The sequence below is a fragment of the Apodemus sylvaticus genome, chromosome 8 (genome assembly GCF_947179515.1).
Source record: "Apodemus sylvaticus chromosome 8, mApoSyl1.1, whole genome shotgun sequence".
Lineage (NCBI taxonomy): Eukaryota > Metazoa > Chordata > Mammalia > Rodentia > Muridae > Apodemus > Apodemus sylvaticus.
In genome coordinates, this window is record NC_067479.1 from 94,741,260 (window position 1) to 94,754,732 (window position 13,473).

Consider the following 13,473-nt stretch of genomic DNA (forward strand, 5'->3'; position numbering starts at 1 on the left):
ATGAAAATAGACTAAATTTGGGATATTCTATCGTTAGCAACTAGTGCCTGTGAGACAGCAATTGCTCGTGAATATCTACCCAAGGAAGTCTACTCTGATTACCAGAGAGAATAGGGTACAAAGTCTTTCTCTATTCCTTTGTCATTTGGAATCTGAGGTAATGGCAGCAAGGCTACACTGCTTCTACATCATCCACTGATGCCTTCTCAGCTTTAGTGCCTGAGGTAAAGCCAGCTGGTGACTGCAGAGCACATTAAGATAGTGACTCCAGCCTCCACAGGGTTCAGATAACTGTCCTAGTGCTATAGTTACTGCTCAGCCCTATCCCACGAGCTCCAGTTGCAGAAAACTATATGATCAGAAGAAAAGTACCTTGAAAACAGAAGTGTATTCTAACTATAGCTCACTCACTCAGGGTAACCCTAGAATTTTATTCAGGGTCTAAAACAGTCTATGCCTGGAATAATTAATGTACCTCTGACAAAGTATACTACTACTATGCTTTAAGTAACCAGAAACAAACAAATATAAATTTCCTAGTTAGATTCTGCTTAGGGTGCTTAAAACGCCTATGCACACTCAAGAGCAAACGAACATAGGTTGGCATTTAAAATGGCACCAGCTCTTGTCAGTTTATCAGTCAACAAAAAACCAGAGCCTCTAATTGTGCCATTGCATTCTGAATTATAGGTGTGATGAATCAAGGAGTATCCCCCATGGTAGGGACTCCAGCACCAGGTGGAAGTCCATATGGACAACAGGTAAGCCTCCTAGCTTCCATCTGCCTTCTCAGAACATGTGCTGATTATCTTTTGAGCGTAATCATCTGATCCCATGTTCTTTCAGGTAGGAGTTCTGGGACCTCCAGGGCAGCAGGCACCACCTCCATATCCTGGCCCTCATCCAGCTGGCCCCCCTGTCATACAGCAGCCAACAACACCCATGTTTGTGGCTCCCCCACCAAAGACCCAAAGGCTTCTCCACTCAGAGGCCTACCTGAAATACATTGAAGGACTCAGTGCTGAATCCAACAGCATTAGCAAGTGGGACCAAACTCTGGCGGGTAAGGAGAACACTGCTGAAATACATGTTCCTCCCAGTCCTCTCACTGCTGCAGGCTCTTAGAGAACAGCCTTGTAAAGGGAAATAAATATACATTTCACAGAATAGATTTGGGGTTCTTTGCATATTGACCCAATAAAAATGGGCTTAAAAAAAAATCAAAGCTTGCTCATATCATATACTGTCATCTTCTCAAATACATTCTAATTTTTTTCCAGTTTTTCTTTTTTTCTGATATTTAAGTATTAGAATACATGTCAGATTTTAAAAAGAGAAAAATGGAAAGCTTATTTCTTTAGTTTACCAAGCTATTCCTTTAGTTGAGAAGAAATGTATCTACATGGTATCACCTAGTTTCTCAAAAGGAAATTGGAAGCTTCTGCTTATTCATTTTAAAAAATAAATTTGTGTATTTGTGTTAAAGCTCACATGTGCTTTGGGTGCATGGAGGACAGAAGACAACTTTCAGGAGTCAGTTTTCACCTTCTACCTTATTGGAACAGGGTCTCTTACTTATGCTGCTGCAGTATTTACTATAGGCTAACTGCCCTTTCATATCTCAGACTCCCATCTTGCCTTAGAAGTGCTAGTATCCTGATACCCAGCACCACATCTGCTTTTTGTCTGGAATGAGAGACGGTTATAGTCTGACGTGTGCAACAAGCACTTCTATGCACTGAGCCATATCCCTGAACCTGGTTGTATTTTTGATTTTTGTTGTTTGGCTTATGTTCTGAACTAGCTTCTAACATATATCCTTGAATTAATTTTCTCCCTCCCTCTGCCTCCTAGCCGCTGGGAATACAGGTGTAGGCATGTGCATATGTGATATATAAAATGTACTACACGCATGCCTGGTGTCTACCCTCAAAGGGCAGAAAAAGACTTCAGATCACTTGGAACTATAGCTATGGACAGTTGTGAGAGTTCCTGTGGTGCTGGGAACTGAAGCCCAGCCCTCTGTAAGAGCAGCAAGTGCTCTCAGCCACTGAGCTAGCCCCTTATGTATTCATTTCCAAACCCAGCTAGGAAATGTTAAGCTCTTTTAAGAATATCAAGTATGATTTCCCTTTAGGCATCTTTTATAACAATTGAAGAAATTGTCAATATCAGGAGTATCTACAATAAAGTGTTAGTGGTCAGATATCAATGCCTAATAAACTTTGCTATGATTGTAATGTACATCACATATTCATAACTTTAAATATTGTTTTGTTTTAATATAAATACATCAACCCTTAAAACTGGGGTCATCTTATTATACTAAAATTCTAATGTCTGTTTATACTTCAAATTTTCAGCTCGAAGACGGGATGTGCATTTGTCAAAAGAGCAGGAGAGCCGCCTACCTTCTCACTGGCTCAAAAGTAAAGGTGCACACACCACCATGGCGGACGCCCTCTGGCGCCTGCGGGATTTAATGCTTCGAGACACTCTCAATATCCGACAGGCATACAACCTGGAAAATGTCTAATCACGTCACTGTTTCTTCTGTGGCAGCAAAGAGTTGTGGAACGGTAGCCATTTTAGTTACTGGGGTGGGAGGGAGGAACAAAGGATGATAATTTTTATTGCATTTTATTGTACATCACACAGCCATTTTTATATAAGGACACTTTTAATAAGCTATTTCAGATTTGGTTTTGTTACATTAAGTTGACTATCAAATACACAAAAGATTTTTTTGCATACGTTTCCTTTGTTTAAAACCAGTTTCATAATTGGTTATATATAGTAATAGTTTTATCTTTACTTGTTAAAGGACTTAAATCATCAAAGGTTTTGGCTTGGCTTAGGGTTTTGCTTTTCTTTTTTATAAATATATATATTATATATATACACACATAAAAGAAAAAATGAAAAAAAAGTTTACAAATTTAAGTTGACAATGAAATGTGAAGTTGGTCCTAGTTTACATCTTAGAGGAATGTATATGTATGTTTTACATGCCTAAATATCTGCAGGTTTTCTTACAGGTAAAGCGAAGTTCTTTGAAAAGTTTAGATTATACATGTGTGACAGATATGGCATATTTGCTCTATTAACACAGAGGCTTACTATAGAAATCTAAAGTCAATGCTGTATATCCATCCACAGTTAGTGTAACTGAAGGGAAATGTAACTTTGTGCTGAGTTAGACATCTGTATTGTCAGTGATTCTTGTAGAATATATGCTCAGATCTGAGTTATATTTAGTTTTGGAAGGTAAGTTTAAGAGTACTTTTGATCAGTTTATGATTCAGTTTATGATTTTAGTTTATGCCTTCATGTTATACATATATGATTTGAAACTGTACATCTGTTTACTTTGAAAAACATGGAAGAAAGTACTGAAGTATGCATGGAGGTGGTTTATTTTAAGCATAATACCTGACCTAAGAAAGAGTCTAACATGGACACAAGCTGTGCCTTGCACATAACTGTGCAAGGGTAGACTGCCTATATATACAGATGTCCTGGAGTCTTTATTTCCTTGTTATCAGTTATAGTATTGTTTGTTTCAGGGTTGGAATTCTCAACCAGAAATAATACTTTCTAAAATATTTTAAAATTTAGCTTGTGCTTTGGATTATAGAAGGAAATTATACTTTAAGAACATGTTCACAAACAAAGACTATTACAGATCCTTAGTACTTGGACTTGGTGACCTTGTCTTCCTTTTCTTGAGACATGGTCGAACTGCCAACCCTGGCTGGACTGGAACTCTCTGTATAGACCAGGCTAGCCTCAAACGCCTGCCTCTTCCGCCCAAGTGCTGGGATTAAGGGCAGGTACCATAATGCTTAGCAACCACAAGCCTGCCTTTCTAACATGGCCCTAGGGTAAACACAGACGCAGTGTACAGTGCTCAGGCAGCAGCAAACATTTCACATGATGGTGGTTTTGTACCTGCTTTATTCTAATTGGGTGGTTGTGTGGTGCTGATGCTGCCACTGCCCTGTTGTTCGTTGAGAATGATTGTTAAATGACACTCTTCCTTTAGAATATAACGGATCAGTACTCGTGTTTAATTGCCATGCTTAATAAATCATGAGAACAAAAGAGTATAGAATGGAAAGCAGTCCCTGGTAGCTACTTTAAATACAGGAGCCCTGTAACTTAATACCAGTAGTCAACCACTGGATCTCAATTTTCATCAAGTATTTTAAATCTTAAATTTTAAAATGTACTGCAGAGTATGTTAAACTGAATCAAATAAATCTTTGATTCCTGGTTATTTGGACCATTAACTCATCATGGACTATATAATGTAATCAGATTCTTTTCTCTTTAGGTATCCTTGAATTACACCAAAGAACCAGAAACTTAATTTTGGTTAAATTATTTATTTATTTCATGCATTAATTTTCCTTTTCTTTTTAAAGGTTAGATGAGGCTCCTTGGGGAGTCACTAAAACCACTTCACTATCAGCAACCAGGAGTACTAGAAGCCAGAGCACATTTCCTCCTGGCTCCTTCCCAGTGCTCTAGTGCTGTAGGAACCAAGAGCCAGCCCCAGGTTCCCTAAGGCAGTACAAATCCAGCACGGGGTGCTATGTCCCTAAGGCAAGCCCTAATTACCTTTAAAAAAAAAAAACCTAATTAATTAAAAGCATTTAAGGTACTATTTATTTTAGAATCATGCTTTTGAAGAGTATCTGTGATTACTTAGGGTATAATATTTAAGATCATACATCTTCAAAAACAGAAAAAGCCCTGACTTAAGGCAGTACAAGTAAACAACATACTTTCTCATGACTTTTAAGAACTGTAGTAATGAGGCTTAGGAAATATAATGGCCTAATTGTTTGCAAAATGTAAGTTCCTGTGAAGAATTTTGTTTGTATTAGGTTGGGGGACCTATAAGTTTAAAATAGAAAGTCAGCCAGCTGACTTAAAAGACTGATTTTTACTAAGTCTGCCTTCCCCTTCCGAGGAAGAACTGAGTGGGTGAGGGGCACTTGTGTAAGATCTCCAAATTGATGTTACAACTTTCAGCCTGAACATTTCCAGACCTGATTAAAATTTGGTTTATTCTAATTTCTGTACTATATCATTATCTGAGGTTTTAAGTGGTAACTGGTTCTATACCATGTATGTATCATATGTTTGTTCATCAAAGCTTTTTAATCCAAATAAAAACAAGAGTTTGCAAAGTGATTTGGATTAGCCAGGTTTGGTGGCTCTGTTTAAGCCGTGTCAGATGTTTGGAGCAGACTGAAGAACACTCCTACAAGCCCTGACCTCCTCATGCTGAGGACGATAGGGCTGCCAGTTGAAGGTAGAAAGCACTTCTGGTCAGGTGAAATTCAACACGTAGAGCCCATTTGTAGCCCGACGTCCCCCACATCTCTTGCTCAGGGTTTGCAGCATGAGCAGAAACAAAACAGGTTTCAAAAAGGAAGAGCAAGTTATTGAGGGTAGAAAGGGGTTTCTAGACGCAAAACTCATTTTAAATAGCTTAACTGTGACCATAAGACAAGTGGTCCAGGTAAATCTTCAATTTTACAAGTTCTTAAAATGTGTCATACTTTTAGTAGAAAATGATGGTAAAATCAGCCAGCTGTTTTTTTCTAACACCATTTTGCAAGGCCCTGTGATTCTGCCCTGAGACTGCAGAGAGGGATACATAGCTACCTATGCCCATGAGTGAAGGATCGCTGACAGCTAACATTACACCCAAGCCCTGCACAAACAAACACTGGTAAATGGTTTTGTACCTTTCTATTTTGAGAGTATGTATGCTGGCTCAGCTGGCTGAGAGCTCAGTACTGAATAAATTAATGGACTATTACTCTCCCCTTCAATGGGGTATTGTGTATTCGTCTTAGTAGTTCATAAATGTAGCAAGGTGTTTTGGTATTCCTTTACAAGGAGAAAAATTACTTTGGAAAACTCCTAGGTCCAAGAATACACTTTTCTTTAGAGGAAACTCACTGTGAAAAATTCAGACATTAAAAAAGATTAACAATAGGGATTTAAATACGTCTTCCAAGACAGACCTGCACGAGAGAGAAAAACTATCATTCCTTCATTGCTTACTATCTGCCTAATGTAGGTATTTTCCCCATCAGTCATATGATAGCCTTTTTCCCAATATCACAATGAAGGTAAGTTATAGTAAATGCTAAGTTTTTATCTGTCTGATCTAGTAGCTCACATTTTTAGTCCAGATATTTAGGGGGATAAGGCAGGAAGATTGTAGATTCATGGCCAGCCTGGATAATTTAAAGACCCTGTCTTTAATTAAAAAAAAGGGGGGGGGGCTGGAGAGATAGCTCAGCGGTTAAGAGCACTGACTGCTCTTCCAAAGGTCCTGAGTTCAGATCCCAGCAACCACATGGTGGCTCACAACCATCTGTAATGAGTCTGACACCCTCTTCTGGTGTCTGAAGACAGCTACAGTATATGTACATATAATAAATAAATCTTTTAAAAAAAAAAAAGGTCAAAGGATGGACACTCTCATCTAGTGTATGTAAAGCCCTAGGCTTAACTACACTACTACACTCATCCCAGTCATGAAAATAGGTCGTCCTAGAATCTGTGGTGTCATTTCAAAAAACTTAATAATATTTTAGGGAGTTAAAAACTTATACCCTGATGCTGGAAGGATTGCTCACAGGTTACGAGTGCTTGCTGTTCTGGAGGACCCACATTTGATTCCCAGCACACACTGGGAGGTTTATGATTACCTACAACTCTTAACTCCACAGGGTTCTGTGGCCTCTGGGTGCCTACGGGCATATGCACATACCCCCCCCACACACACACACATTTTTTAAAAGATTTATTTATTTTTTAAAAGATTTATTTATTTATTATATGTAAGTGCACTATAGCTGTCTTCAGACACTCCAAAAGAGGGAGTCAGATCTCATTATGGATGGTTGTGAGCCACCATGTGGTTCTTGGGATCTGAACTCAGGACCTTCGGAAGAATACGTCTGTGCTCTTAAATCACTAAGCCATCTCTAGCCCCACATAATTTTAAAATAATTTTTAAATTATGCAAAATTAAAATAATTTAAATTCTTCACAACTTCTAAACTAATGTGCTCTTAAAATGCTTTAAATATCAAGATCAAGTTGCCTGCCAGTTTCAAGTTTCTTTAATAAAACTCATGGGGAAGAGATAAGAAAGGTGGCTGAGGACTCAAGTTTTTCAAGACGGGTTTTTCTGTGTAGCCCGGGGTGTCCTGGAACTTGGCTCTCTGTAGACCAAACTGGCCTCAACCTCCAAGGTCTACAAGCCTGTGCCTCTCAAATGCTGGGATTAAAGGCATGGGCCAACCACACCCACAAGTACTCAACTTCTAAAACTGGAAGTATAGCCATGTAATTGAGAATTATACAACTTCTTACACAGAAATTGAATCCATGTAAAGTGTCTTTGAGGTTTAATTCATACTCCAGGTAGTACAAGTAGACATATTAGGTGTGAGATTTCTTTCCCTGGTGGTATTGATCATTACTGATAATCAACGGTGAACTGAACTTGGTAAAGTCTAAACATCTAGGACACTCTACACTGAGTTGATCCTAACGTTAGAAGACAAATTCAAAAATAGGAAAACCATGCTAGAAAAAAAATTAAGAGACTATCTTTTCAAGACGGTCTCATTCTAGTCCATCCCAGCCTTGAGTTACTGATCCTCCTGCCTCCACCTCTACCGCACCCCACACCCATCCAGAGGTGTTTGTGACAGGGATGAACTTGATGTTACCGTCTGTGGCCTTTAAGCATCAGCTTCTTCATATTTTGAAACTTTTTTTTTTCAAACTCACAGAAATCCACCTGTGAAGTACTGGGATTAAAGGCGTGTACCACCATGCCTGACTGAAACTTACTTTTTCTTTAAAATGTAGGTCACTTTCTTGTTTGAAAGCATGAGCATTCCTTTTTCTTGCTTTCCCTACCCCCCCCCCCCCAGACAGGGTTTCTCTGTGTAGCCCTGGCTGTCCTGGAACTCACTCTGTAGACCAGGCTGTCCTGGAACTCAGAAATCCACCTGCCTCTGCCTGGGATTAAAGGCGTGCGCCAGACGGCCCGGCTTGGACTTTCCTTTTTCTACTAGTGATCTAAACTTATACTGGGATCTGACTGCCTAGTTGCCCTTTGTAGACTCTGCTTGATTTGACTGAACTGTATGTTAGCTTTCTTGCTTGTATCGTTGCCCTGCACTAGCAGAGCAGTATGTAGTCACTAAGGAAACCACAGACACACACACACACACACACACAGAGCAAAAGCTTACAAATTTGAAAAGGACAGAAACATGACCTCGTTACCCTAGTTAAGATGGTCTTGGAAAGGAGATATTTTATTGCCATGATTTCACTGGGATTCTGTCAAAAAGAAACAAGGCTGGGGCTAGAAAGAGACTATTCTGCTCAGTGTTAAGAGCACATTCTGCTCTTCCAGAGGACCCATGTTTGATTCCCGGTATTCACATGAAGTAGTTCACAACCTTCCCAGCTTCATGGGATCCAGTGCTTCTGTCCTCCACATGGATCTGCTCTCACGCACATGCTCAAATGGACACAGCCACATGCATGCATGCATACATACATACATACATACATACATATTAGAAATTTTATTTTCCTTTAATGGGCTTCACAAATAATCCAGATTGCATTGCAAAATATCTTGGTTGATCTTTGACTAGCTTATGAAATGTCTTGTGAGTGAGACACTGGGTGAGTTTTAGGAAGATAGCATCCAACAGTGACTTTGGATATAATCAAGTAAAGACTAGAACTATGAGAATTCTTTGTAAAGGCAATTTTTGAACTAATAAACAGTTGCTAAAGGATTAGTATTCAGGAAAAAAATTAACATAGATGGGTGTTTTGCCTGCATGTATATATGTACACCACATGTGTTCAGTGTCCACCAAGGCCAGAAGACAATGTTGGAGTTACGAATGTTTGTGAGCTGTTGTCTGGATACTGGGAGTCCCCTTGAAAGAGTATGATCTAATGGAGCTGAGGAAGCAGAGGAAGGGATTTCCTTGAGTTTAAGGCCAGCCCAGGAAGAATGAGACTATAAAAACACAAAATGGCTGAAATCAACACTGAAATTCATATTTACTTTATTAGCTTATGAAGATTGGTTTCTGATGTATCTTCCATCCTTCTCTGATACTGTCTTTCTGAAGCTTTTCTACGGTAGACATCATCTGTATCAAACAAAAATGATGCTTAGACTTTTAAGAAACAGGTTTTTTTAAAAAAAAAAAAAATAAGAGTAAGTTCTATGTATTGTTATTTTGGCTGTGGGTGGATGTGGGATCCCCTGGAGCTGGAGTTACAGACAGTTGTGAGCTGCCATATAGATACTGGGAAGTCAACCTGAATACAGTGCACTTAACTGCTGAGCCATCTCAGCAGCCCTGAAACTGAGGAATTTAAAAATAGAGACTAGGGATCTGTCTCGGTGGCACAGTGCTTACCCAGCGTAAGGAAGGCCCCCAAGTGCCACCTGCCACACTGAAACTAACAACCCGAAAGGTTTATGTTGAGATAACAGGGTAAATATCAATGTCGTCGTGTCCCTGAATCATGTCCTGAGGGCTATCTGCTGCTCCCTCGCCTAGGTCCCAAAATCTGAGTAAGGAGAGAAATAAGGTTCCTCATTCTCAGCAGCTGTCTTTCCAAACTACTCATTTTCTGCCTTCATGTAAAAAAAAGAAAGAAAGAAAAAGAAAAAAGAAAACATCTTCCTTTAAAAAAAAAAATCCCTTTGAAATGTAAATAAATTATATCAAATAAAAAAAAAAGACAAAAAAAAAAAAAAAATCCTCTTCCAGGGTTCATTTGGCAGCCATCCTCTCAGGGTTTTATCACTGGCTGCCAGCTCAGAGTCCCTTGCCTGTTCATCTGTGCCTTTTCTGCCACCCATGTTCTTGGGGGTGAGTGCCAACCCCTTGGCCTTCCGTGGGAAGAATGCTGCTCAGACTACAACTGCTGCTCTAATCCTGGCTTTCCTGTCCTTGGAGGTCACTCCCTTCGGCTTTTCTCTTCCCTCTTCCTGTTAAACCAGCAGAAGGCTTTTCTCTTCCCTCTTCCTGTTAAACCAGCAGAAGTTCCTTCGTACTCTACTCAGTACCTTAACTCCTTGCCACCCTCCAGGACTCCAATCAGAGATAGCTCCAAATGCCTCACTTCTCAATTCATGTTGTCTAAGGTACCTCTTAACTGAATCCATTAACATGGCTGAAAGAGTTTTCTCAGCCCTGAAAGACAACATTCCCTCCCTTCATAGAAGAGAAAGGCTACTGTAAAGAACTCTAATTTTCATGGTTGATCCCACTGGGCACTGGTACTTGTAAAGGTGGAGACTCCCAGTCTCCCTCCCTCTCCCCCCCTCCCCCACTTTTCCTTAGCAGATCAAATCCTGAATGCCAAAACAAGTGCTGTACCAAGTTAGGGACAGCTCTAGTTCCAACCAGCCTTTCTTGTCAGCATTTGCATACCCTTCAGTCTCTTATAGGCAAGTGGTTACCTCCCTTTCATAGTCATATTTCTTTATCACTTGTGATGGTTTATATATGCTTGGCTCTATAGCAAGGGAGTGGCACTATTAGGCTTGGCCTTGTTGGAGTGGGTGTGTCACTGGATGTGGGCTTAAGACCCTCATCCTAGCTGTCTGGAAGTCAGTCTTCCACTAGCAGCCTTCAGATGAAGATGTAGATTAGAACTCTCAGCTCCTCCTGCACCAAGCCTGCCTGGATACTGCCATGTTCCCACCTTGATGATAATGGACTAAACCTCTGAACCTGTAAGCCAGCCTCAATGAAATGTCCTTTATAAGACTTGCCTTGGTCATGATTGTCTGTTCACAGCAGTGAAACCCTAAGACACCTGTCTTCAAGGACAACCTTCCTGGTGTTCCTTCTGACCACTCCAAGTCACCTTAAACATGCTTCCATTACAGTTTAGCTGAATGGCCTGAAAACCCAGATGTCTGGCCCAAACTGTCTTCCTAAACTTGGGATCTTTAACCCATTTCATCATGTACCCATCATGTACCCTTGTCCCCAGGGTCACACTGCCTATGTTCTTTTTTTAAGATGTAGTACTATTTATATGAGTACACCCACCAGAAGAGGGTATAGGATCACATTACAGATGGCTGTGAGCCACCATAAGGTTGCTGGGAATTGAACTCAGGACCTCTGGAAGAGCAGTTAGCGCTCCTAACTGCTGAACCATGTCTCCAGCCCCCTGCCTATGTTCTGCACCTTCAGTGGAAGTACCAGCCCTGCCCTTCTGTTCCTTGAGAAGCCTCGCTGCCCCATCTCAATTAGACTTATCAGCACTACCTCTAAGCTGTCTCAGGTCTACCCACTTCTTGGCACTCCTTTTGCCAGCTCGACGAGGCCATCTTCTCAAGTCTGGCCAACCATACATGCCTCTATCAATCTCTTCAAAAGAGCCCTTTTAACCATCAGGATAGATTCTTACTGTCCAGTACTTTTCTGGCCCTATACAGGGACCCTTCTATCCATGCCACCTTTCACTCTGTTCATCTGCCACATCGAATCAGTGAACACATAAGCCTCCAGGTTTCCATTACCACTGCCATGAAGTGCGTTCATTGATCTTCCCCTTATCTGGCAAACAGTCCTAAATGTCTGTCTGTCCCCAAAAGTCTTCCCCACACCATCTGATCCAATGAAGTGCCCATCCAGGGTTCTTTGCTCACAACCCTCATGGCATGCTTAATAGTGGCAGGTAGGAGGCTGAAATGGAGCTTGGGACTGTGTACCGCCAAACTACACCCACGAGCTCTTCTGAAATTCGCCTTCTTTGCAAGATATTCTCATAGACAATTATTAAACATTAAGTGAAGGCCCATGCCTGTAAACCCACAGGATGACTGTAAGTTTGAAGATTCAAGGCCAGCACAGTCAGGCCTCATATCAAAGTATAGAAAGAGAGATCAATGGAGGCTTTGAAAGAACAACCTAAAATTCTCAAATGATAGTTACATGAGAGACAAAGGGCCCAAAGGTTGGGAGAAGGCCTGAAAGGAACTGGCCGTTTCAGAAGCAGTTCTCAGAAATGCCAGACATTCTTTTCACAGTTTTGGGCCAAAGACATAACCTAAGGACTGCGAGTGACCAGTAGTAATTAGCTAGGACAGGCAGGATAACTTCCTCTTGAGTTTGGGCTACAGATCTCAAAGGGTTAGGGACTTAATCTGAATTTCTGAGCCCTCAAGATTGGTCCCTCTTCTGCGTGCAAGTAATCCTGTTCCTTAGGCACAAAGTCACCAGCAGGGCCAAGGACAGGCTACAAAGAACTACAGCCTGACTAGAGGCACGTGCCCTCTTCAAATACCAGGAGAGGAGGAGGGCTGGATGCCAATGTGAACCAAACACGAGAGCCCCAAGGGCCTCCGGCCTCGCTGCACGCGAACAGTCAAAGCACTTGTCCTAAGGCCTGAAGTAAAAGTAGCTCTGCCACTGAGTGGAACCAGCGGCCTGTAATCGCATACCCACGGGAGAAACGGAGGCTGCGGCACCCTCACTTACAGAAGGTCTCCTGGCCCACGCGCACTTTAATCATGATCCACTCCATCGTTCCTCCCAGGACAAAAAAGAAGGGCAGGAATCTGTAGATGCCGAATCGCTGCTTCCCGGGCACCAGCTGAAGAGCTCGCCTCACCTGGGCCCTGAAGAACATATCCGAGGCCTCCGAGTGGGGCACGGACGGAAGCAGGACAAACACCCCTGCGTGTCCGCGGTGTCCCGTGGACTGAGCGCCACAGTCCGGCCGCAAGAGTTGAGTCGCGGAAGCTGACAGACCGGTCGGCTCCGCCAATCAGAATGTGGCGGGACGCTCAGGCGCTCCAATCAGAGTGCTGTTTGAGCGCGCGTGCTCTGTGAGGCTGAGTCGGTCTGAAGAAGCCTGCGCACGCGCCTAGATTCTGGAGCCCGAGAAACTTCGGGGGGCGGAGTCTCCAACGTGGCGTGGAGGCCCCGCCCTCGATCTGCTCTCTGCTGCTGGGGCCCAGAGTTTACTGCCGCGCCCCCTACTCTGCCATCGCCATCTTTTTTTGTAATACCCTGACCGAGGTGACGACCCTTTGTGAAGTAAATCAGTTAAAATGCAGTTACGTGACACTTCTTCCTTTTATTTCTGGGATGTGACTGGTTTGACTTGGCTTCTAAAACAACAAAATTCGATGTGCACGTTTGAAAACTGAACTTTATCATCACAACAAAAAGTATAAACCCTAACAATAATTGTCTATAACAAACATGCTAAAATGATATACACCTATGATAAGCGGAAAATTACCGTTATTCTGCTAACTTGTAGCGATTTTTATGCATCACAACCAATAGCTGCAGAAGGGCACCCAGGTAAAGAGTGACTTCGCTGTCAAATCCTTATCGGCACCCTTGTAAAATGGAG

The 13,473-nt window shown here is 41.7% G+C and overlaps 2 protein-coding genes across 42 annotated transcripts in view; one reads left to right on the forward strand and one right to left on the reverse strand.

Moving 5' to 3' along the window:
* The window catches only part of Pbrm1 (polybromo 1), a 93,625-nt gene extending 88,423 nt beyond the window's left edge, over positions 1–5,202 (forward strand). For all 41 annotated transcript variants that reach the window (XM_052190010.1, XM_052190031.1, XM_052190040.1 and 38 more), the window contains 3 exons: positions 691–761; positions 847–1,063; positions 2,364–5,202. In XM_052190010.1, the coding sequence (XP_052045970.1) occupies positions 691–761; positions 847–1,063; positions 2,364–2,536 (461 nt within the window). In that variant the 3' untranslated portion in view covers positions 2,537–5,202. The remainder of the gene's footprint in view (positions 1–690; positions 762–846; positions 1,064–2,363) is intronic.
* Positions 5,203–9,123: 3,921 nt separating this feature from the next.
* LOC127690572 (small integral membrane protein 4) lies at positions 9,124–12,875 on the reverse strand. The gene is made up of 2 exons (XM_052190061.1): positions 12,588–12,875; positions 9,124–9,227 (listed from the first exon to the last, which is right to left on the reverse strand). The coding sequence occupies exons 1-2, from the start codon at positions 12,736–12,738 to the stop codon at positions 9,136–9,138; spliced, it is 243 nt and encodes an 80-aa protein (XP_052046021.1). The 5' UTR covers positions 12,739–12,875; the 3' UTR covers positions 9,124–9,135.
* Between the last annotated feature and the right edge of the window lie 598 nt (positions 12,876–13,473).